This window comes from Rhinolophus hipposideros (assembly GCF_964194185.1).
Source record: "Rhinolophus hipposideros genome assembly, chromosome: 19".
In the NCBI taxonomy this organism is placed as follows: domain Eukaryota; kingdom Metazoa; phylum Chordata; class Mammalia; order Chiroptera; family Rhinolophidae; genus Rhinolophus; species Rhinolophus hipposideros.
This window is the reverse complement of record NC_138065.1, coordinates 42847227-42872876: the sequence shown is the minus strand read 5'-3', so window position 1 is coordinate 42872876 and position 25650 is coordinate 42847227. Positions and strand designations below refer to the sequence as shown.

Genomic DNA, 25650 nt, shown 5'->3' with positions numbered 1-25650 from the left:
TAATCCTCCAACTGAGCGGTTCCTGCCAAAGCAGACCTTTAAGAAGTTCTTCCTCACTAGCTCAATGCAGAGATACCTGACAAGGGACCCTGAGACTTCCCAGTGACATAACATGGTCAGGAATTTCAGGTTGGGGCGAGGCTTTGGTGAACCTCACTTCTCATCCACCAAAGGGCTAGTTACCTCAGGATGAATTCTAGATCTCTGAATGACCAAAGCCTCTCCTATCCCCCTATGGAATGAAACCAGTCACTTGAATTTGTCAACATACAGATTAGCCACTTAATGAATTATGTGTGGCAATGACTCCTTCATAGGTCAAATCTATAAGTTTATCAAATACAAATCAATTTGACTATTAACCTAAATACGATTTGAAAGACAACCCCGCCTTCCCCGAATACACACCTCCCGTCACACGTGATAAATGTTTTGGGTGTTTTACCTTGTTTGTGATTATCTGTTTAATTCTCGCAGTTCGTCTCATTGGATTTGAATAATATAGAATTGGCTAGTATCAAGCGTTGATTTTTACAAATTATGCCTCTCAGATAAACTGGAAAATAAAAGGAGTCACAAATGTAAATTCACTATGTAGGATTAAGGAAGAAAATTGTACTTAACCGTGCAGTACAAGGCAAACAGCCTCCTTCTAAGTTCCCATAGCTGATATTTAGAAACCCAAACCTTTTCTACGTTAAGTGATGACCAGAACCACGGCTCATCCTTGCTCACCTCACCTTCACCTTATCTGTGTGCGCACTATATCTTGAGGGAAACTGCAGGTTATCCTGCCAGGGGGATAAAAAAGCAACCAAAAATTATGCATAACAGAACTGGATAAGAAGTAGCTACAATGAAACACAATTTATATTTTCCTCAGTTTCATTGAGATATTATCGACATATAGCATTGTATTAGTTTAAGATATACAGCGTCATGATTTGATACATGTATATATTAGGAAATGATTAGCACATGAGGCTTGGTTAACATCCATCATTTTATAATTTTATATAGTTAAGAAATTTTTTTCTTGCGATGTCTTAAGATCTGCTCTCTTAATTTCAATTACGCAGTACAGTGTTATCATCTATAATTACCATGTCGTACATTAGATCCTCAGACCTTCCACATCTTATAACTGGAAGTTTGTGCCTTTCGACCCCCTTTACCCATTTCCTCCATTCACCACCCCCACCTCTGACAATCTGTTTTCTGTTTCTATGGTTTTTTAGATTCTCTGTGTAAATCAGATCATACTGTAATTGGCTTTCTCTGTCTGACCTATTTCATAACGCCCTCAACATCCATCCATGTTGTTACCAATGGCGGGATTTCCTTTTTTATGGCTGAATAGTGTTCTAGTGTGTGTGTGAGTGAGTCACATCTTTCTCCATTCATCCATCGATGGACACTGTTTCCATGTCTTGGCTATTTATTGTAAATAATGCTGCTAATGAACGTGGGTTGCATATAGCTTTTTGAATTAGTGTTTTCATTTTCTTCAGACATACACCCAGCGTGGAATTGCTGGATCATATGGATTTTTAATTTTTTGAGTAGCCTCCATACTATTTTCCACAGTGGCTGCATTAATTTATATTCCTACCAGCAGTGCATGAGGGTTTCCTTTTCTCCATATCCTCACCAGCATTTATGTCTTGTCTTTTTGATAATAGCAGTTCTAACAGGTGTGAGGTGATATCTCATTGTGGTTTTAATTTGCACTTCTCTGATGATTAGTGATGTTTAGCACCTTTTCAAGTACCTGTAGACCATCTGTATGTCTTCTTTGGAAAAATGTCTATTCAGTTCCTCTGCCTGTTTTTAATCATATATATATATATATATATATATATATATATATATATATACACACATATATATGTGTGTATATATATATATATTGCTATTGAGTTGTATGTCTTCTTTATATATTTTGTATAGTAACCTATTTATTAGATATATGATTTGCAAATATTTTCTCCCAATCTGTATGTTGCTTTTTCACTGGCTTTTTATTGTTACACAGTGTCTTGTAAGAATCTAGTTGGGACACCCAGAGTAAATCAGATTTACTCCTGCCCCTGGTTCTGAGCAGAGAATTTTCCTGTCCTTCGAGCATCAGCACTTACTGATGAGGAAACTGAGACTGAGAGGTTACTGTCCAGGTTATTAGCAGCAGATGTCACCTGGATACATAGCTCTGAGAATAGATCTGGTCGTATTTCTGCTATATCATGTGGGGATTTCTTTTTGTTCCTCTGGTTTGGAATTCTGGAGTCTCGGTGCTTCCCATCTTGAGCTCTCTTACAACTGTGGGTGTGGAACACTGGATGGAGCAAATGAAAAGCAGCTGATTACCCATCCTCTTACTCTAAGGCACAGGCCAATGCCAACAGGACTTAAGGGAAATGTGCACTCTTCTACTGCCAGCCAGACTGTCTCCTTTTAAACTTCCTATTGCTTAGTCCAAGGGAACTGGATAAATGGACATATTTGAGGGCCACTCTTTGAGGTATCTTTCAGTAGGAAGTTTGGCAGTGGATAGCTAAGGTAATGGTCATATGCTTTATCTTTGCAAAGCCATCGTCATCTGAATAACCCCCAGGATCCTTTTGGAAGAGGACATAGTACCCAGGTGCTTAGGAAAGAGAGGGCAACCAGTGGGAGAAGCATGCTTACTTTTACTGGGTCTGTATATATATATACACTCACGAGATTGGTGGGCATATTGAATCTAAGATTAGAATAGTCACTTACTTGGGGGAGGTAATAGAGTTGAATCTTGTTTGTCCCTGTTCTCTCCAGAATGCAATATCCATATAAATAAACGGTGATTGATACAGACACAAAAATCAAGCAGTACATCACTAGCTTGACTAAGGCTATGAATTTTATAGTAGAGCTTTATTAACCCAACACAGCAATGGATTTTTATGCTGCTCTATTAAAAGGGTAGTGCTTTTACAAACAAACCAAAAAAAATACAAAAAGCTCTTGTTTTTATATCCTTATTTTCCTCAACCTTGGGCTGAAACTAATTCCACGTTGTGGATTTTGAATGTTGACATCTAGATGGCATAGAGGACAGCTGAGGCATGGTGAAAACAGCACTTAACCTGGAGTCAGAAGACATTCGTTTGAATTCTGGCTCATTGGGTGATCTTGGATAAGAACCTTTCTGAATCTCCCAGGGTTTTGGCAAATATAAGTGAAATACTTTACATGGAAGTGATGTGTAAATTAAAATTTTCGCAAGTGTGTGACATGAATATCAGGTCTTAATGTGTTATTTCCATCATCTATGACATCTGGAATACCAAGCCTTGGATTCATCTTCATTGGTCCTGTTGGAATGTGACAGGCATAGGCTCTGCTTGGCTTCGTGGAGCCTGCAGACTAGCCAGAGCGATAAGCCATGGGCACAGACAATTAGGAAAGCAAGGCAGAGAGGGAGGGAGAAGTGTCATAAAAGACACGAGTGCCAGACATCCTGCCCTAGCCTCCCAATGAAGAAAGAAAACAGAAAAGGGCGCCTTGATGAATAATACAAAAGGGGCCTACCCAGCCCTTCTTCCGCTGAGGTGTGGGGGCTGCTAAGGCAGCTTCTTCACTGTTGCACATTCTTTGTTTACTTCCTTTAGCCAAGAGGCTTCTTAAAAAGACCAGGCCAGATTTGGTGGGCTCTGAGCCGTGAGCCCAGCCAAGATGCCAGGTGGGCGGAAATGGGGCCTGCAATGACAGAGGAGAAGAACGACGCCAGCTGGCGAGAACGAGAGCCAGGAAACGTCCAAATACACAGGGAGGTTAGCCTGGGGTTTGTCAGCCTGTCCCACCAGAAATCAAGCTACATGGTCATTCTGGGGGCTCCATTGAGGTGACCCCCCTGCATACTTTATAGACTAATTCTATAGAGGTTTTAGTGAAGCCAAACAAAGAGAACTCAGTGGTGGCAGTGTCTAGGAGTTACCTGGCAACCGGTGCATTCCCGCAAATTCACCTGGCTCCCTTTGGGTCTGTGCAGAGATGGAGTGTGACTTCATTCAGGCCTTTGGGAATAAGGCAGAGCTTTCTGTGTGCTCACCAAGTCAGCCTGGATATTTTTAATTAAAAAAAAAAATCTACTGAATGTATACTATGTGACAGGCCTAGCCTAGTCCCAGAGGCCACAAAGTGGAGAAAGACGCAGAATGTTTTCTTCAAAAGCTCACATAAAGGGGGAAACCGTCACACGAATAGCTCGTCACAACAAAGGTCTGGATGTAAAGATGAGCTGTAAAGAAATGCAAGAAAGATAGAATGGAAGCCAGGAGACTAAAGAAGAAGGGAGGGACGGGAAGGGGAAAGCTGAACAGAAGAGGTGACATTTCAACCTGGCCTTGAAGAAGGATTTTGACAGACTCAGAAGAGAAGGGTTTCCAGGCAGAGAAGCAATGTGAACTCACTGCATTTTCAGGAATAGTGAGAAGTGTGCTGAGGTTGGATGGAACATGATCGAGGTGGGTGGCAGGCAGGCAAGGTGTGGATAGGAATGATGGGAGGTGAGGTTTGAAGAGAAAGGTCCGACTGTGAAAGACTTTGAAGGTCACGTTAGGTGCTTGTACTTTACTTTGCAGCGGGTAGACAAGACTGTGGATGAGGAGGAGACAGAAGGGAAAGAAGAGGGAATTTAGAAGATCTGAGCGTCATGGTCCCTTAGTAGCTGTGTGTCCTTGGACACTTGCCCCCTCAAAGGGTCTCTTTACTCCCCTGAGATTCAGTTTTTCTGAGCTGGAAAATGGCGATGTTGGTAATCTCACCATAGATGCCATAGGATTCTTGGGTTTCTCTGGTCCAGCCGTTTAAAAGTCTCCTTTTTCAAGGTCTTGCTTGAAACCTTCCTGGATTCCCCCAGGGCATAGTTGGAACACTAAGACACACACGTATGAAACAATACAGAAAGCAGCATACAAATCTGGGCAGATGATGTGGGCATGAGGAGCTTGGGCTCTTAGAGCAGACAGTTCTGGGTTCCAATCCTGACTCCATTTCTTCAACGTGAACAAGTTCTTTAACTTTTAAATTGAAGAGGAAAATACACCTATTCTACCTTCTTCTCCAAATGGTTGTAAAGATTAAATGAGCAAACTGTATGAAGGCTCTTGGAAATGAGAAAGTGTTCCACAAATCTTACTCGCTATGGTTATCATTTGAGGTTCGGAAGTGACCAGACCCAGTTTTATGAAGATAACTCTAATAGCTGTGAGATGGAGGAAATGCAGGAAAGAGAGGCAGGTGGTTGACAGACCAGGGCCATGCTACTGTGATAGTCCAGGCAGGAACGGATGAGGTCCTGGACCAGGGCGGGAGGATGAAAAGGGAGGGTGCCTCTAGTGCCCTTCTGCAGCTAGAACCAACTCAACATTGGCACTGATTGGATGGGGCAAGCGGGAAGAAAGAAGACCAAGAGCCAACGGTGAGAACTTTGGTAGATGTTGACGCCACAAACCAAGCCAGCCCCTTGTTACTTTCTAATTGCTGAAATCCAGAAACAAAGGTGGGGAAAGGAGATACCCCAGGGCTTGAATTCTGTTACCTTGTCACTCACTGGCCCTGGCACTCTTCATTTTGACTCTCCCCCTCCATTCCCCACAACACCTTTAGTGGAACCCGCTGACCCTGAAACCATGCCCAGGAGAGTTTCTCCTTCCAGTGTACCTCTTCCCATGCCTTGGCCTGTCTGTGAGCATCGTAAGGTATCTGTGCTAAGGAATGAATCCAGCTCTACCTTGGCAGGAGGTAGAGATACCTCTCCTTCCTTTGCCCAGGGGCACAACCCTCAGTCCCTGGCTCCTTTCCTCCTTCCTGGACTTGAGTGAGTAGCTGGCAGGAACCACGGCATGTGCCGGATTTGCTCATCTTCAAGCTGTACCTCTTTATTCATGGGGAGCCCCTTGAATAAGTGGACAGCTTCCAGGGCAGTCAGAGAGTGCCTAGGCCATGGCTCTGAGGTTGCCACATTAGCAAGGGGCATCCTAGCCTGGAAGGGTGTTTAGTGATGGGAAGGCTGTTAGGAAAGGGGATTTCTGGAGGGGACTGTCAGCAAATGAATTATTTCTTGATCCCTGTTTGCTCACCCATTGAATTTGATCATCTCCCTCTCTGCCAGGGAGCCCTCATTCCTCTTCTCTCTTATTTTTTCATGGGGCTTTAGTCTTTCCACTGTGTGTGCCACGCGGAGTGGCTCTGGTCCCCTGTGCCTAGCAGTAGACACTGTCTCCTCCTGGACCCTCGCCCTGCCTCATTATCTCCCTTCCATGTCACCCCACCTTGCCATTGTCTGTCCGCTGGGGCCAGGTACCCTTCTCATATTCCTCCCTTTTTTGTATTTGACTTCTACCAGCCACCGAACACCACTTCAGGCCTTCATGGTGTCCATGTCCTTGGTCTTCAGTAGCAGCCCTCACTGAGCAGCGCAGAGCTCAGGACCCCTTGTGTGGTTGGAGTTCCAATCCCAGCGAGTTACTTCTCTGAGCCTCGATTCCCCAGCAGCTAAACTGGAATTTTACTAGTACTTACTTCGTAGGGTGGCGTGAGGATTCAGTGAGTTAATGGGGATGAAAAAGTTTATATAGGGCTGGCATATAATCATTGGTTAGTCTACATTAATTACGGTAAAGGGTGATTAAAGGGTAGCTGTGCCCTCGGAGGGCTAAGGGAACAGAACACAGCATTTTGAAACCTTAGTGTGTCGCATGACTAAGAACGTCCCTTTCAAAATAAAGCAGGCAGAGGGTGTGAGTGCTGACTAGAATGAAACTGATCCGGGAAGGCTTCCTGGGTGAGGCCGAATGGGGTGCGTTTCTGAGCAACTCCTTTTTTTTTTCTTCTGTGCAACGTTTTAGGGAGATCATGGTTGCAGCTTGGGACCAAGGGGGAAAAGGGTGCAAGGAAGTACCTGCTCAAAAACTCTCTTCTGCTTGCCTTTCTCTTAGTCACGGCACTACCTGAACCTAGTGAATCCTATTCCCCTTGCCCACAGGGAATTTGCCAAAGAGAGAGAACGAGTGGAGAACCGGAGAGCGTTCATGAAACTGCGGCGCCAGCAGCAGATTGAGCGGGAGCTGAATGGGTACCGCGCCTGGATAGACAGAGCAGGTAAGGCCGGGTGGGCTGGGGGAGGTTGGCGGGGGCACAGATGGCAGGGACTCCCCGCTTCTCACTCGGATTCTTCCACTCAAAGGGACAGCCTTCACAAAAGGAGAGAGAAGCTCTAGATGTCTGATTCGCTTTCAGGGTTCCCTGCTGGTCGCACTGTCTTCCTCTGGCATCTAATAGTCCCATTCTTCTACCAAACACCTTTCTCGAGGCAGGCATTTTAGCAAGGTGAACAGAGTGAAAGGGGACGTAACCCAGTCCTGGAGCTGAGTTTGGGCCAGTGACATTTTACACTTCTACATTTTACACTTCATTCCACACATAGTTGTTGCGTGCTTCCTTTGGGCCAGGCCCAGTTCAAGTACTTGGGGTATAGCAATGAGCCAAAGCTCTACTCCTGTGGGCGCCTCTACTTGGGGAAGGCAGCATTGGACAAAACAATATATAAGTAACTTGTAAGGTGATAAGGTGATAAATACAATGGAAACATCCAGGTAGGGTTTGGGGTGTAGCGGAAGCTGCAGTTTTAAATAGAGGAGTCAGGGTAGGCCTATTTGGGGGAGAGCCTTGAAGGGGATGAGGGGGGCGAGCCACAGGGAGGAAGCCCAGAGGGAGGAATGCTCCACCGCCAAGGCTGTACTATGCAGCAGCCAGGAGAGCTCCAGGAGCAGAAAGGGAGTGAGGAAGAGGAGTGAGGAAGGAGAGGGGGCAGGAGACCGGATTCGGGTAGTCAGTCATATGGAGCGTGGGCAGCAGATCAGGAATGGCCGGCGCTGGAAGGGTGACTGAGGCGAGAACCATGGGAGGGTTTGGAGCAGAGGTGGGACATGCTCTGATTTAACATTTGGAAGGAGCGTTTGGTTGCTGCGTTGACAATAGACAATAGAAGGATCAGGCCAGAAGCAGAGAGACCAATTGTGAGGCCATCGCAGTAAGCCAGGTAATAGATGGTGGTGAGGACTGGCTTTTCCTATCCCCTGAGCCTATTCCCTCAGTTCCTCGCTCTGTGGCTTAGCACCAGGAATGATTCTTGCCCAGTCCCCTGAGCCTGGGTCCAAGCCTGTCATGATTTCATTCACCCACGGAGCCACCAGATTCAAGTTAGACTCTGGGTCAGCTGTGTACGAGGGGCAACGGTCACCCCCTGTCTGTCAGTGACAAGGCTGCCTTTGCTCTCCTTACTATATTAAAGGTTGGATTCCATGGGTGTTATATATCTTTGTTTTCTTCCTGAGCAAAGAGTAACATTTTTTTAATAAAAAAGAAATACACGATAGCATCTTTTCTCTATTCCTGGTAGAAAGCATAGCTAGCACAAATGTGAGGTCTCCCAGGAAAAATGTGGAATATGATTTGGTGCTTAGTTGTCTGAGCTTTGCAATGACACTGTGACACTCCTTCGGATCACCAACACACAAAGCTCTCTCGCTCCGCTCTGGGTTCACTTTTGATTATCTGTCAGGGGTGAGAGAGCATGTGTGATTGAAAATGCGGTTTCAAAGCCAGATAAAAACCACACACACACACACACGCCCTCGGGAGTCTGTATTTCTTTGCCTCCTCTGGAAGTATGAGCCATGCGGTTGACTACACTTCCGTTTCACCCTTTCTCCTAGGAGGCTCTTGTGTGGGGGTGAATGTGAATATCCCCACCCCCCTGCCCAGAATGGTAACTCAGCTTTACTGAGCACATTGGCTGCCAGGCCAGGCAGGCAGCTTGAAGTCCCAACTGTCACTGGCTTCCTAGGTGGAGGAGCCATCTGACAGACCACCCTCGCGAGTGGGCTGGCGGCAGAGCTGGGAGAGAACCCTTGTGGCTTACTAGGTCCCCACTCAGGGTCAGGCGGCACAGAGGCGGCTCTTGGAGGCTCTGCTTTTGAAATACACGCAGAATTGCAAGGCTGCACTTTCTTCCAGTTGGCAAAGCCAGCTCTCTCCTCCTTCTAAGAAAAAAGACGCACTGCGACGTCAACTTATGCTTCCTGGCCCTTCCCTTTACAAATGAAGCGCGAGTGAATCAGAGACATATGGGTTACATTTCCCTAGAAAGACACTCTCAAGATCGAAAGCGAACTTGGCAAAGGCATTGGGGGTGGGGGATGGGGGAAATTTCCACACATCCAGAGCCCTCGAGTGCTTCCCAGAGATACCCAGCAGCAGTACACACCTCCTTCCACCTAGGGGGTCCTCAGATAGGCCCACCCCAAAGCCCAGACACTGTACATAGCAAACATGACTCTGGCCAAGGTCATTCATGTTGCTGTGAGGTACTTTAGCAAGTACCTAATTTTAAAAGGACGTCCTCAAACAACATGTGCTGTCCAATGACTGCAAAACCCTTTATGTCTGCACAAAGGAAAATCCCACCAATAACACCAAACCTGTTAACTTAGAGTTTTGCCTGAGGCTGTACTTAAATCAGAAAGCTAAACATTATGACTTGGTACAATGGCCATCCTGCACAGTACCCTCCGAGCCTGAAAATGTCCTCCTCCCTGGGAAATATGTTATATACTCTCAATTTTATATGCAGGTGGAATTGTGGTAATGACTTTACCCTCTTTGGCTTGTCCTTGTACTTGTAACAAGTGCTTAAATTAAACCATCGTTTAACAGGGTCCGCTGCAGTCTTTCCCCAGCAGCTGGAATCTTCGGGAACGATTGTTTAGGCCACTGGCGGGTCTAGTACAGGCAGAGTGGGAGTGGGTATCAAAGCCAAATCCCCCATCAGTCCAGACAGGGGACTCTGAATCCCACCAGACATGGGCTATTTTATTGGCGAGTTCAGAGGGATGTTAGTGAGGCTTCTGCTAACAAGTCTTTGTAGAAAACAGTATGACACAGATGATGACGCCTCTGAAGTATACAGTGCTGGATTTGAGGAGGACCAGAGGAGAGTCCACGGGTTCTTCTCTAAACACCAACAACCAGATACGTCACTCCGACACCAACCAGTCCTGCCATTCTCCGACATCAATTGGGTATCCAATAGTTCAGTTCAATTCTGACACTAAATGCCACCCGGAGTTAGGGCAGACTCTACAGGTGAAAGGCTCAGTCCCATAAGCCTGCTCCCCTCTCCCCGTCCCTGCCCTTCAGATGCCAGCCACGGGCAGGGTCACCTGTGACCTGTATTTCTGCCCAGATGACTACAAATTCAGAGGGTTCCAGGTTTGATAATTCAGTAGAACAACTTTCAGAGCTCAGAAAAAATGAACCAGCTTATTAAAAAGGGTGCAACTCATGATCGGCCAAATGGAAGAGAGCTGTAAGGCAAGGAGCAGGCGCGGGGTTGGGGGGCACAGAGCTGCCATGCCCTCTCCAGACATGCCCCCCTCTCAGCATCTTCGTGTGTTCACCAACCCAGAAGCTCCCTGAGCCCCCATCATTGAGGGTTTTTATGAAGCTTCCATCCCATAGCATGATTTACTCTATCATTGGCCATTGGTGATTAAAGAATTTCTAGGCCCTCTCCCCTCCCAGGAGGTGGGAAAGGGATGGCGCTGAAAGTTGTAACCCTTCAATCCTGAGGTTGTTTTTTCTGGTGACCTGCCCCCTTTCTTCAGCTATCTAGGCCTCCCCCACAGTGACTCATTCATTAGCATACAATGACAGTAAATTCCAAGGATTTTCGGAGTTCTGTGCCAAGAACAGAACGTGCGCAAAAACCAGTGTCACAAGGAAAAGTTCATGATGGGCCCAAGCCTCCTCATCTCAAGCTCTAGCAAGCAGGGCAGGATGGAGTGGTGGGGATGGGAGGAAACGCGCCCACCAGGCCTGCTCCTCTCTCTGAGGGTGCTTAGTCATCAATCTCTGCTTAGGCAGCATTCTCTCCTCAAAGAAGTAGACGGGCTAGAGCCCCAAACATGGCCTCTCTCACCTCCTGAAAGCGGCCAGATGTTATGTTGCAGATAAAAGAAACTATGGAAGCTCCCATCGCTAGAAAAGGCTTAAGGGGTCAGGAAATACAGGAACCCAAGTAGAAGAAAAAAACAGAAGTGGAAGAATTTCATTCCTGTCCATTTATTAGGAGATTTTAGTTAAACATCAGTTCTTCCTTTCACGGATATCCTGCTGAACAAGGGTATCAGCCACAGAACTGAAGTTGACTAGTCGTCTCCCAAGCGGCCCTCACGAAAGAACTTCCTTCCGTTCTCATGTGTCTCGGGAGCTCCCACCGTGACCCTGAATGTCCTTCTGATACTGGTGCCTGTTCCAAGCTGTGAACTTTTTCCTCTCTCAGTGGCCCTGGAGCCAGAGACATCCCTGAGGGATTTCCGTTTTGCAAAATAATTTGACATTTACAAATAATTTACTAAACCATTTGTTTCCATATAGAGGAAGTCATGCTTGCTGAAGAGAATAAAAATTCTGGAACATCAGCCTTAGAAGGTAAGGAAGTGCTCCCACCAACACGTGACTCCATTTGCGTTGCCCCCTCTTGTGTGTGGCAGTCTCTCTTGATCAAAAGAAGAAAAAGAAAGAAAAGAGGGGTGCTCTGGGATTTGAAACCAAGGTCTCTTTATCATAAAAATCCCTCATGCTTTCAAAGGAAAGGAATTGAGTCACAGATGTAGATGCTTTTTAAAGTGATAAAAACGAAATCCAAGAGTTACTTTGTTCCAGGGTGTGTCATTGGTAACGGGCAATGAAAAGTCTGCCATGCAACCAATGGTATATAAAGGGATGTCCTTTGAAAATCTGGGGGGATCATCTCGGGACCACTTTCATTACCAGGAAGTGGCCTCGTTTATGAAGAGCCGGCACAAGTACTTGTGGAGTTCCCATTTCTCTGCTACATGTAGATAAGCTCTGGCAGGGAGTCCAGAGGCCTTGCATTTCAGAGGTGCCACTGAGCCACATTTCTGTAGATTTTCAACACTTCTCTAACCCTGGCTCAGGTATTTAAAGGCAGTCACCTGTGACATCGGGGCCTCTTGCCCACGTCCTCAGTGTTGACCCCAATGATCTGGGGGTGCGTGTGTTCACTCACTGGCCTCCCCTGTCCTGGTGCAGTGCTTCGAAGGGCGACCATCAAACGGAGCCGCACGGAGGCCATGACCCGAGACTCCAGCGATGAGCACTGTGTTGATATCTCCTCCGTGGGTGAGTGCAACCTGTTCGACCTTCCACTCCCGTGAATCTTTTTCCTTGTTTGTTTGTTTTTAGCTTGAGGGATCTTCCTTAGAGCCTGTCTTTTTCTTTTTAATTTTATTGGGATGACAATGGTCAGTAAATTGCATAGGTTTCAAGTGTACAGTTCTGTAATCCATCATCTATATATTACATTGTGTGCTCACCACCCAGAAGCAGTTCTCCTTCCATCACCATATATTTGACCCTGTTTCCTGTAACTCTTTTACCATTCCTCCTCCCCCCTAATCCTCCAGTAACCACTAAACTGTTGTCTGTGTCTAAGAGGTTTTGTTTCTTTATTTGTTGTTTGTCTTGTTCCTTTGTTGCTTTCAATTTTCTATTTCACGTATCAGTGAAGTCATAGGGTTCTCAGCTTTTTCTGTCTGACTTATTTCACTGAGCGTAATAATCTCAAGATCCATCCATGTTGTCACAAATGGTCCTATTTCTTTTCTCGTGGCTGAGTAATGCCTTTTGAGAAGCACCACAAAGAGGAAGAGAATTCAAAGCATCCAAAGGGATGTAATTAGGGAAAGGGGTGGGACTCTAATCTACATGACAATGACTTACAGGAAAAAATGGTCCAGGGAATGCTGTTTGTATGAAACATGCGGTAGTGGGCTAAGGATCCAACCCAGATTCTTCAAGTGGTTGATGTGTCCCATGCTCATATATGTCTTCTCTCACCTGGCTGTGATAACGAGATATTCTTCAAAGGATTGTGAGGGTCTGTTGCTTCTAGGGACCCCCATTTAAGCACCTGCAATCATTTGCTTAACCACAGTAACCCCCACCTACTTCCATCTGATAGCTAAACAAATTTCTACCGACAACCCTTTGCATGACTGGTGTTCAATCGGGGTCCTCTTAGCGATTCTCACTGATGGCAGATAGTTCCTCCCCAGAAAAAGGGGAGAGTCTCACTTCATCCTTAAAAGCAGAAGCGGCATGCAGAGCTCACTGCTACTTTAGGCTCCTGGTGGTAGAAAGATCACAGATACAGCCGAATGACTCCATTGCCTGAAGCAGATTTAAAAGGAAAGGCCAGAGAGAAGCCCAATCTAATTACATAAACAGGATCCTATTAGGACACTGGGCGTATGCCTGGTGTTCTACCCAGGAAATCTTTCCTAGCACTGAGCTTGTCCAGAGGAGAAGCGGGGATGTCTGCCGTGGAAACCACTTAATGTGGGGATTCCGTGGGCCTGCAGTGTGGCGGTCACCTAGCCGAGGGACTCACGCCACCTACCTTGCCCTTTGAATGCCGCCTTGCCATGGAGCGTGGTCTCTTGTAGCCTCATTCTTCCTCTTGACTTCTCCCCCATAGGCACACCTCTTGCCCGAGCCAGCATCAAAAGTGCAAAGGTGGATGGGGCCTCCTACTTCCGACACAAGGAAAGGCTTCTGCGTATCTCTGTCCGTCACATGGTTAAATCCCAGGTGTTTTACTGGATTGTGCTGAGCCTCGTGGCTCTCAACACCGCCTGTGTGGCCATCGTCCACCACAACCAGCCCCCGTGGCTCACTCACCTCCTCTGTAAGTGACTGGCGACCACTGGCGACCAGGGGGCAGCTTGGTTGGGGTGTGAATATCAGACAGCAAGGAGTCGTGCTGGGCCTTGCACTGGTTCTGTTCACCCAGCGTCCTCCCTCTTCGTGTGTAAGGGAGGCCAGAGTTGTCCCCAAGGGGTAGGGATTGTCACGTGACCATTCCAGCTGTTATTCAATGTTAAATCAGATAAACAAATCTCTGCTGATGAGTCAAGGAGATAGTGTTACACCTGGGGTGCTGGGATGGTTTAAGGCTTTCACTTCGTGTCTAAAGGAGGCTCAGTGGGGTGGGGAGTTTGGGTCACCAAAGACCTGAGGAGAGTTCTTAGGGCAGTAACTACCTCCAACAGACCAAAAAGGGAACTTAGAGGTCGACTCTGGGGAAGGCTGCACTGGGTGTGAGTGAGGCGCCAGGATGCCTTCGCAGCGGGGGGGGGGGGGGGGGGGGGGGGTGGGGGGGCGGGGGGGGGGTGTGACGCAAATCCGGCTCTCTCATGAAAGCCATGGTGATGCCCTTTCTCTCCAGAGAGCCATCTACCGTTTAACGGGCCTTGGGAGCCGCACCCGTTGAAGGAGAGCAAAGCTGACCTGCGGAGTGTGCCTGGGGCTCCCCTGGGTTAGAGAGAATTTAGGCCCCATTAGGTTTTGCCTGGCACTGACTTGCCGTGGTCACTGACGGTCCTCGCGTGTGTGGGTCCTGCTGGTGTTCAGGGCTCCTCTGGAGGTGGGGGTGTTGGGCTGGGGAGTCACAGGGGCTCCCGCCATCTGTGGAACAACTGCTTCTGCTTTTGATACTTTCAGACTATGCAGAATTTTTGTTTCTGGGACTCTTCCTCTTGGAGATGTCCCTGAAGATGTACGGCATGGGGCCTCGCCTTTATTTTCACTCTTCTTTCAACTGCTTTGATTTTGGGGTAAGTGCTCGCGAGCCCGCCCATCCTTCTGCTTTGGGGTGATATACCAGTGTGAGATAAGCAACTCACTCCCCTGCTCAGCCTGAGGCACTGACATCGGAAATTATAAAAGGGGAGTCGATAAGATGAGCTAACAGGAGATCAGAAAGGAGTGAGTCCTTGCCATACGAGGGTTTGTTTGGTTTCTTTTAAAGCTCCATTATTTTTAATGTTTGTATTGAAGTGGAACACACACACCATTGAAGGAGCACTAGTGTATACCTCAGTGAATTTGGCAACGCTGCCCACAGCCAGGGTTTTGAACCATTTATTATCCTAAGGGATGACTGGGAGAGAAGAACAAAAGACTTGATTCCATAAGGTGACTCAATAAAAGAGAGAAGCTTATATATTTGTTTTTGGGGATTTTTTTAGTAAAGTTTAAAATTGGGAAAAGTACCTAGATATACCCTCATACAAACATGCACATGAATCTGCACACACTCTTATTAGAAAGTCCCACAGAGACTATTTCACCTGGTGTCTACTTCCTCAGTAATACCGATATATAACTGTGTGCGTGGCTCACAGTCTTCAAGTGTTTTCACATACATTTTTGGCTTGCGCTGCTTTCGGGAGCCCTGTGCACTACATTACGTGTCAGGACCTAGCCTGCCTACGTACACACAAGTGAATGCAGGACCTAGTGTGAAAGTTCACATAGCCAGTTAGCAGCAGTACGAGGTCACAAAACTTTGGGTTCCTGAACCACTTCTCGTTCTGCCAAATCTCCTTTTTCTGCCAACCTTTCAGTTATGTGCTAATGAGTCTGAGTATTTGCCAACCTGTACTTTAACTTAGAACATATATTTCTGGGTATGGGCAATTTTCAAGCATAGCAGCCACTGAAAGACCGTTTAAACCTTACTTTCCTTACATACATATTTCTCAGCATTGCAGTGAGGATTAATTTTTGTTATTTCGCATAGTGCAATGTGTAGACTATAGTAGACAGTCCATAGATATATAATTAAAACAAAAACAAATTGAATTCGTTTGATATTGCTGCTTCCTACAGCAGTCAGGTTCTATGACTCCAGGTAGTGCCATCACATTGGGTTGTCTGGGACCCCAGTGTCTGAAAGGTATTTAATATACGTGTGACGGAAACATTCCTGTTAGCTCTAAATTCTAGAAGAATGGGAGAATGTGGACCCTCTCTTGGATTTTTATATTGCAATGCAACCTGTATTAATTCAAATTGTGTTTCCTTTGCTTCGAGGACCACTCTTTTGCCTGTCTGCCCAAGGTGTTATAATGTAAGAACAGTTGCGGCTATCATATTTGTGCAGGAGTGGTGACTTGTAGTTTTCACGAGGACAGAACAGCAGACAGTAAACCAGTCTACAGTGTGAATGATTAAAGTTAGCGAGGGGAGTGGAGAGCAGAGACATGGTAGAGTCTCGTTTTTCTTTGGCAGCCTTCACAAATAGGTAGTCCTGCTAGAGGAGGGCTGGGGGTGAGGGGGGAGTTTGAATTTCACTATAGCCCCATGAGAACTGTTGATTGCTGAATACCAGAATGTGTCTCTCTCTTTTTCCTCCTCCTCTTCTTCCTCTCACTGTGATCTGGTTTGGCTTTTTAGGTCACCGTGGGCAGTATCTTTGAAGTGGTCTGGGCCATCTTCAGACCTGGTACCTCTTTTGGAATCAGTGTCTTACGAGCTCTCCGGCTTCTAAGAATATTTAAAATAACCAAGTAAGTGATCAGAATCTAGACTCTTTTCAACCACCTTTGAGAGTGGAAGCTTCTTTCTGCATTATTTGATTTCCTTACATCTTCTATTCCCCCTTACCACGTGTTCCCCTTTCCCACCCCACCCCACCTCCACCCCATTCTTGGGCTCCTCCTCCTCCTCTAAAGATCAAACCACAAAAACATCAGCGATGCCAGAGCCCATGCCATATCGTTGCTCCCGTCTCTCCTTCCTCCAGTTATACGAGGCAGCTCATTTCGTGCACCACCAAGCAGATGTGCAGCTGGCCTTGGGGACAGTTTGGTCTGCAGTATTTACCACTGTCATGTCATCTGGATTTTGTAGGTACTGGGCATCCCTGCGGAATCTGGTGGTCTCCTTGATGAGTTCCATGAAGTCGATCATCAGTTTGCTCTTTCTCCTCTTCCTCTTCATTGTCGTCTTTGCCCTCCTGGGAATGCAGCTCTTTGGAGGCAGGTAAGCACCGATGAGCTTTCCATCCAAAGGAGCCTCAGTACTTCAGCCTGTGAGCACCGGGCTCACCAATTTAATCACCATGTTATCATCTTGCTTGCTCATCTTGCTTGTCCACTGGTGCAAATCAACCACTGAGTGTATGTGTAGAACCAGTGTCTCTGCTTTCAATCTTTTCATAGGGTACAGGGCTCTTATTCTGAGGACCGCTCCCTCTGGAGCTGTCTCTGAAATGTCCAGCATGACGCCCTGTAACTCAGGATCAGTCCAAAGCCCCTCTCATTATCCAGACCCTTCAAAATGCACAGTCCACCAGTAATAGTCACTAATACCATCTTTATCAATCACATGCCACGGGGAGAGTGTGGGAGGGGCCTGTGGAGAAGGGGAAAGAAGGGATGGAAATGGCAAAATCTCGGGAAGGGCAAACTTGGTGTGTGAGATTTGCAATCCGTTCTTCTCTCTGAATTTCCTTCTCAGGTTTAACTTTAATGATGGGACTCCTTCGGCAAACTTTGACACCTTCCCTGCAGCCATTATGACTGTATTCCAGGTATGAGGCCACCTGACAGTTAAAAAATGTCCTGTGGGGTCGCTGGGCACACACTGCAAGGTGACGATGTCCTAGGAGAACCCCGCTTTTCCCCTCCGGGAATGTCCCAGGCCACTGGGTCTGCTTGCTTATTGAGGGATCGTCATCACGATCATTCCTGGGGTTTCTGTAGCTCTGTTCTTACCGATAATAGAAGAGCTCGCTTGTGATCACCTCAGTGGCCTTCTCCCTTTGTGAGTCTGCAGAAGATATTAAGTCAGACATTCAGTGACATATCACATTTATGGTTTTCTAAAATCAGAAGCATTTTCTAGCCCACGTGTCCATTTCATGAAGTATCTTTTCCACCCACTCCCCTCAAAAAGAAAAACCTCTTTTAAATCATGGGGGAAAAGTCAAACTCTTGGAGCTAAAGAAAAGCATTGCTGAGGCAGCATCTGAAGCTGACCCAGACCCAGGTGTTCTGGACTGGCGCCTGGGAGGCTCTTTCCCACAGCGCTGCTGTCTCAGGAACTGTGCCTTGGCAGCTCTGGGGACAGTTGGGGGGTGGCCAGACCAGCTGATCTGGGTGACTCCTGTAGGCCGGGCAAAGTGGAGGTGGGGGACACTCTGGACTTTCAGGACTGGAATCTTTCCTTCTGATGCTCTTCTTCCATTTCCAATGTCTAAAATCCCCTTCTGTATCAGAAGGAAGTTGAGGATTATGCGTGGGAGTGACCTTTTTCTTCCCCCCCACCCCCGTCCTCGGCAGGATGGCCACGCAAGGGGGTGGATGGGAAAGACCCAGGCCCAGACGTTCCCCTTCACACTGGCCCAGGGCCCTGACTCGCCTGTTGTTTGCTCTGTGTAGATCCTGACAGGCGAGGACTGGAACGAGGTTATGTACAACGGGATCCGCTCCCAGGGCGGGGTCAGCTCTGGCATGTGGTCGGCCATCTATTTCATCGTGCTCACCTTGTTTGGAAACTGTATCCTTTTGAACATGTGCCTCCGTGCACATGCCTGCATTTCAGGGGAAGCGGAAGGGGTGGGGGCGGGACGTTGCTCTGGGTACTAAGAGAAACAGGAATCTTAAGGACTTTGTACACTGGGGTGGCAAAGCGGATACATGTAAAGATGATGGAATAGCCTCCACATCAACAGCGCATTCAGGTAATAACATATGAGGCTGTTACAGGCAATGGTTGGAGGTACTGTCAGCTGAGGGAAGGAAGAAAGGACAGAGATCGTGGTAGGCTGCCACAGCAGGCAGATTGTAATACCACTCAGTTAATTACATGTGACTACAGACAGAGCCCGTCACATAGGGGGCTCTCCCAGACACAACCTTGTGATTAACACCGACACTCCTAAGCGTATCTAACATTGGTTGCATTTGTGCTATTCGTGAGTCCTTGTACGTACCGAGTGCTTTCCTGGCACTATTTCGTCTAACCCTACCCTTGTAAGACTCAGAAGAAAGAACTTGATGAAACGCAAACAATTACTAAATTGCAAAGGGAGACGAAACCAAGTCCATTTCATTCCGAAACCCATGTCTGGGCACAGGATCTACGTCAAGGAAGATGAGGTTTTAATCCCAGCAACTCTGCTCACCAGCTGTGTGGCTCTGGGAAAGTCACTCAGCCTTCTGGGCTTCTGGTTTTCACATCTGCAAGGAGAATGACAATATCTTATCTCCTGTGTTAGTTGTGACAGTAAATGAGATAATTTATTGGAATGCACCTTATAAACCACCAACTTCTACAGGATCATTACATGTTTGTGGGGAGGGAGACTCGCCTTGAATTGGGATGGGTTCAATACAAAAGGAGAGCCACGTGATTTGCATTTTCTATACGTAGTTTTGCATTTTCTATACGTAGTTTTGCATTTTCTATAATCTCGCAGAGAAAAGATGCTCCTTTAGGTTTTCTGCCCTCCAACCTAATAGCAGACGATCAACTAAACATGAGAAACCCATGAAAAGAAAGATGTGTATTGCATCACAGAAACGGAAGGCCAGTTTGTCACAATGGCACCAGGATTTTCCTTTTACTCCTAGGGTAGTCAGACCTGGACCTTTATGTTAGAACCGGTTCTTTGTTCTAGAACATACGGGTCTCAGAGACCGTTGGAAAATTGAGACTTCAGAGGTTTAGTGCGGAATAGAAATGGGTTCCATAATGATCCTGTGTGGTCTGTGACATTTTGTTAAATGAAATACAGAAACCGTCCAGGATGAGAAGAATGGGACGTTCACATCCCATTATTGAGAGCTGGTCAGTGCTGGGGCTGTGGGTTCTCATTTCTTTTCGTTTTTAAGGATGAAAGCACCACTGGTCTAGCTGGTCTCAGTTCCAGCCTCTCAGAAAGGAGAGATGATGGGGTGGCCGAATGTCTCAGTTGGTGAGAGCGTGAGCTCTAAATAACAGGGTTGCCAGTTCGATTCCTACATGGGCTAGTGAGCTGCGCCTTCCACAACTGGATTGAAGACAATGAGCTGCCCCTGTGACCCCCGAGGGATTGCTGGATGGCTCAGTTGGTTAGAGCGTGAGCTCTCAACAACAAGGTTGCCGGTTCAATTCCCACATGGGATGGTGGGCTGCGCCCCCTGCAACTAAAGATTGAAAACGGCGACTGGACTTGGAGCTGAGCTGCGCCCTCCACAACTAGCTTGAAGGACAGCAACTTGGAACTGATGGAGAAACAAACACACTGTTCCCCAATATTCCCCAATAAAAATTTAATAAAGAAAAGAGAGATGAGCTTCTCCACTGAGCTCCCTACCTGTTTACCCGTCTTATTGTTCCATGATTCTCTATCGGGTATTGCTATGAATAGGCCTTGTAGCTCTTTAAAAACCTCCTCATTCCATCTTGGCCCCTGGGTGGTTTGATTTCGGGTATTTCCTTGTCCTGTGCAGAGATGATATGTGGAAGGAGGGAAGACATACTCTCCTTTAAACAGAGTTGCATGACATCTCCATCCCTCTTCCCATAGTCGCTTCTTATGTACCTTTTTGGGGTCGCTTCTAGTGTCCCCATCAGCACAGACACGGAGATGCCTTCTCAGCCTTGCTTGAAGCCTTCTACTCTTCTTACTTCCCCATCCTTAACCCATCATCCCAGACACGCTTCTGAACGTGTTCTTGGCTATTGCCGTAGACAATCTGGCCAACGCCCAGGAGCTGACTAAGGTAAGTTCTCTGGGGACCCGATCGTTCTCTTGTGCCATTGGATGCCCTCTGGCCTTGGGAGCTCTCTCCAAAAGTCTGCGTTGTCTGGCTCAGGCCTGCCGGGAAGGCTCCTTCTGGGAGCTTCTGGGCAGTTGGAGAGCCACACATCCATGAAGGAAGCCTGGTTCACTTTTGTTGAGTTTGATGAGCCTCAGGCCAGCCTGGGTCTCTCATGGGATACAGGAAATAACAGCTTAATCACTGTGAACCCTCAAAGGGGCCCTTTACAGGGTTACACGATGAAGAAGAAAGAAAACGAAAGCCCTGAATGTACCTTACAGGGAAGAGGGCATGATAGGAGGTGCAGCCTCAGGGCTTTACTTCAGGGGCTCTGCCTGGAAGGGCCATGCTCCATCACTGCCAGACACTGAAGAACATCTGAGAAGTGTCAGCTCTTGGCCTCTCACTTGCACAGCTGTGGGCAGCTCCACGGAGCACTAGGGATTGGGGTCAACTCCCATGGCTCTCCTGGGCAGCCTGTGGGGCAGGGAGGAGACCAGAGTCTCTGGCCATGCCAGAGCCGGGGAGGCCTGGCTTCTGGTCATCTGTGGTCCTTAAGCCAATCTAACCTCATGCTGCCTTGTTTAACTGCTTCCCTTGCTTTCCTCATCTCTAGAACTCCATCCAGGGAGAGCCAACGGAGCTCCCCTCTCCTTCATGGGGGTCTCGGGCACAGCCATCTCTTCTTTGTGTCTAGGATGAGCAGGAAGAAGAGGAGGCCTTTAACCAGAAACATGCACTGCAGAAGGCCAAGGAGGTCAGCCCGATGTCTGCACCCAACATGCCGTCTATGGAGTGAGTCGGCTATCCCTACCTTACTGCCCCCCAGGCTCCTGTGCTAACTGCCAATACATCAACTCAAAAACTTTATCATCTGAGGGGACCTGCTCCGTGCCAGGAAGTGTCCTGTGAACACAGCAGTGAGGCAGACACGGTCTCTGTTCTCGTGGAGCTTTTATTTTAGCGAGTGAGATAGATAAGAGATACACATAAATAATTTTCAGCAGTGATATTTGCTGTCAAAGAAATAAAATGGTAATAAGGCAGAGGAACGAGAGCTGGGTGGAGTATCTTTGGGCAGTCTGGGGAGGGGTTCTCAGAAGACGTGATATTTAAGCAGAGACCTAAATGTGTATAAAGCGGTCCTGTGACATTTGAAGGAAGAGCATTCCCCTGCAAGATCCGGTGTGGGTGGTGTGTAGGGAACAAAGAGGAACAGAAGGAGCCAAGGTCAGGGAGGTGGGCAGGAGCCAGCTGGGGGAGGTCCTGAAGGTCCAGGTAAAGGATTTTAGCTTTTCTTCTAATTGCAACCATGGGAGAGTAAAAGATGTATGTGACATGATTTATACTTCTAAAAGGTCACTCTGCTTTGTGGAGAATGGATTGTCGGGGCCAAGAATGGAGGCAGGGAGACAGGAAGTTGGTTCTTAAAGTAGGTGAGAGATGACTGGGAAAAGTTTAGACCAGGGTGGTGACAGTGGAGGAGGGGAGACATAACCCCATTCAATCTCTAATGGATTCAATGTGATGAGGGTGGGGATGAGAAAAAAAGAGAAACGAACATTTCTCCCAGGTTTTAAGGTGTGCGGCCTAAGCACCTGGGAAGATGGTGGTGACATTTGCCATCCCCTGGAGAATGATGGAGTCTATTTTGCGGAGCATTAAGTTTGAAATACATATAAGACATCCACGTGGAGATGTCGAATAGGCCATTGGTTACATGAGTCTGAAGCTTAGAAGAGAGGTGTGGGTTAGAAGAAAAGACTGGGGGGAGCCATTTGCATTTGGATAGTATTTAGCTGCCAGCATGGGTGAGCTGGCCCAGGGAGAGTCGAAGTGGAGAAGGGGGGAGCTGAGGACAGAGACCCAGAGCCTTCCTATGCCTCGAGGTCTGGCAGAGGAGAAACCCCAAAAGGAGACTGATGGGGCTACCAGGAGGTGGGAGAAGGAATGAGGAAGCATGGTATCCTAGAGACCCAGAGAAGGATACTCCTTAGGAAGGAAGGAGCTGACAGTGGAGCTAAATACTGTTGAAAGATCACGAAAGATGAGGGCAGAAAAGGGACCATGGGGTTTGGCAAAATGAAAGCTGTTAGGAACCTTTGCAAGAGTCATTTCTGTGGCCTCTGGGAATAGAATGCAGTTAGAGTGGATTAGGGAGAGAATGGGAGGCGATGAAGTGGAGCAGTGAGGACAGGTTTTTGAGAGGTTTTTGAGGATCCAGCCTGGATCTGTGGTTGCTGGTAGAACCCGGGGCTGTGGGCTTGGGCCCTGTATGGGGCTGACCTCCTGTGGTGCCAAGGGAAGGTGTTGGCGGAGGGTCTGAGACGTGACTACAGACCATGGAACTCCTGTTGTTGCGTCTGGGTCTGCATGATGACTGTGTGAGTGGCCCTGGGGTGTCTATGGGGAGGGTCGGAGACCCTCCAAGACATGGAACCCTATCCTGGCACCAGACCCCGCCCTTGACTACCTGAAGTTGCTGAAGGAGGAGTCTCTCTTTGCCCAGAACTCGTGTGAGGGGCTCCTGAGCCTTCTCTGCCTCGCCTTACAGGGCCTTTCTAGAATTATAAGTGGGGTCCTCCCTTTTCTGCATGGCCATCATCTTGCCCTCACCTTTCCAAGCTGTGAAGACCGGAACTGTGGGCCCCTCCTCTGTGAGTGAGAAAAATAACTCCCCCCCCAGCCCCACCCCACAAAAAAGAATTGTTAAAGAATGATGGAGAAAGGCAGAACAACTCTCTGGGCCTTGAGTAGATTCTACTCCACCTTCCTCCCTGAACTCTGAGTTTGGGTTGAAAATATATACACATACACAGGTATCCGAATATACTGCTGGGTAGGACTGGCTGTCACTTACGGTGGGTGGTTCTGTTTACTGAGACGAGGGAGCCTGGGGGAGAAGTGGGTTTGGATGTAATTGGGAAGGTGCTTAGCCCAGAGTAGAAACTCACTATTTATGGAATGAGAAAATGAATGAAATACTGGTAGGCATAGGGTGTAGGAGTTGAGCCGTGTGTGTATCCGGGCACAGTGAGGGGAAGAAGGTGCCATAACCATCCAAGATGAGTGGAGATCCAGGTTTGGTTGTGGCACTTGCTGCACGTTGGGTGCCACAGGCAGGAAGTACGTTGGGGTGTGTGCACTGCTCGGGAGTGCAGGCAGGACCGCTGGTGTCCTTGTGCAACCAAGTGAGAATGCCGCTGTCCTCAGAGAAATATGGCAAGAGACAAACCAACAGGCCTGGGTACTAGTCATAGTTCTGTCACTCACATGCTCTGTGACCTTGGAGAGAGAACCCCTGAGGATCCGGGAACCTCTGCTTCCCCGTCTTTGAAATGGGAAGAATACCAACTGGCCTCCTGGTCCACAAGGTGATGGGGGGGCTGTATGTGAGGTCCCAGGTGCCTGGGTTGGAGACACGTGGCTGCGTCTCTGCGTGATTGTAGGAAAGAAGGTATGTCCTTGATTCCGACGGGTTTTGAACTCGGATCTCTGCATGTGTGAGTAGAGAAGTGAAGAGGAGTTTGCAGTGTGTGTCTGATTTGTGTGGGAATTACAGATTGGGTCTCTGTTTTGCCTGGTTGTGCGTGCGTGTGTGTGTGTACACATGTGTGTACACGTGAGAGAGAGAATTCTTCCACGTACGTACGCTCACACACCTCCCCACCTCCAGCATTTGCAATGAGATGGTGGAATATGCTTTTCCCAGTGGGTGTGCGTGCTGCCTGTCTAGAGTGTGGGCTTCTGTTTCTCTGTGCGACCCACGCCTCTTGGCTCTGCTGCCCCAGGTGGGCCTCCTTGCGGTTGGGGCTGTCAGTGCTGACGGGTGCACACAGGAGGGGTGTCTGCGGGCCTCTCCCAGTGATATCTGTGTCCGGCCCCTGGGTGCTCTGCACATCATGCCTCTGCCAGACACCGCGGGAGGCTCCGACCAGCTGGCCCTGCGTCCTCAGCCCCACCAAGTATCAGGCTCCTCTGCAGCGGCGGACGTGGCTGTTGAGCAGTACTAGTTTGCCTAGCAGGTTCTCATGGGTGGATGTCTCTTTTATCAGGAAGAGAGCAGCATTTGTCAACTTGCAGGTCCCGGCAGGGCCCATTGGGCCAGACGGGATCTGTCCGCCCAGGACCTGGAGCAGGCTCTCTCCACAGGTGTCGCAGGTACATTGTCCTCCACCTGAGCGGACAGCCTCATGTTCCCAGGAGTCTTGTCTGCCTTTCGGTGGGTGATGCCCGCGTCCTGCCACTCTGATCTTCCATTGACTGTGTTTGGAAGGACACAGCATGTGTGTGTGTAGAAGAGATTTTTCTCTGTGAAAGGCTAAGGTTAATACTGGGCTTTACAGACTGGACCTTCCATCAGGGCGTCTGGCCGGGGCCACTGAGTTGCTCAAATGCAGGGGTCACCGCTCACATCCTGGCCTACATGGACGGTGGCCCTGCCTTTGGCCGTGGGCTACTTCTGTGGCCTCAGTGGTGTGCATGGCAGAGCACTGGTGCCCTGCACACTTTGTGAGCTTGGAATGGTGACGGGGCGTCACACCTGCGTGACCGTGCTATACAGGTGCTATCCTAGATTGGACAGGGGGAAGTACAGCTCCTCGCCCAACTTACAGGATTGTCAAACGAGGTCTCGGAAGGCTATGAGGTGGACGCGTGAGTGCAGTGGGGATGGCGGTTGAGCTTCTGAAGAGTCTGCTCTATGAAATGGTAGATCCTTTGCATTTCTGTTTGTTTCTTCCAAATGTCCATCCACGTGTTTGCACACGGCAAGGCACCAGGTCCCTCCCTCGGAGAATGGAAGGTTGGGAGTCTGCAGAGAGCCGCGGGCATGTGGAGAATGTGTGGACACGTGGGGGGCTCGGTGCCGCTCCCTGAACATCGGCTGGTGGCTGTGGGGCTGTGGCTCCTAGAGGTGGGGGTGAAC

General features: G+C 48.1%; 1 protein-coding gene across 1 annotated transcript in view; it reads left to right on the top strand.

Moving 5' to 3' along the window:
* The window catches only part of CACNA1E (calcium voltage-gated channel subunit alpha1 E), a 425092-nt gene that overhangs the window by 327282 nt on the left and 72160 nt on the right, over positions 1–25650 (top strand). Inside the window, exons 10-20 of the mRNA XM_081024587.1 lie at positions 7028–7143; positions 11482–11535; positions 12160–12249; positions 13607–13816; positions 14632–14744; positions 16369–16481; positions 16825–16956; positions 17434–17506; positions 18357–18474; positions 20617–20684; positions 21421–21518. Of these exons, the coding sequence (XP_080880713.1) occupies positions 7028–7143; positions 11482–11535; positions 12160–12249; positions 13607–13816; positions 14632–14744; positions 16369–16481; positions 16825–16956; positions 17434–17506; positions 18357–18474; positions 20617–20684; positions 21421–21518 (1185 nt within the window). The remainder of the gene's footprint in view (positions 1–7027; positions 7144–11481; positions 11536–12159; positions 12250–13606; positions 13817–14631; positions 14745–16368; positions 16482–16824; positions 16957–17433; positions 17507–18356; positions 18475–20616; positions 20685–21420; positions 21519–25650) is intronic.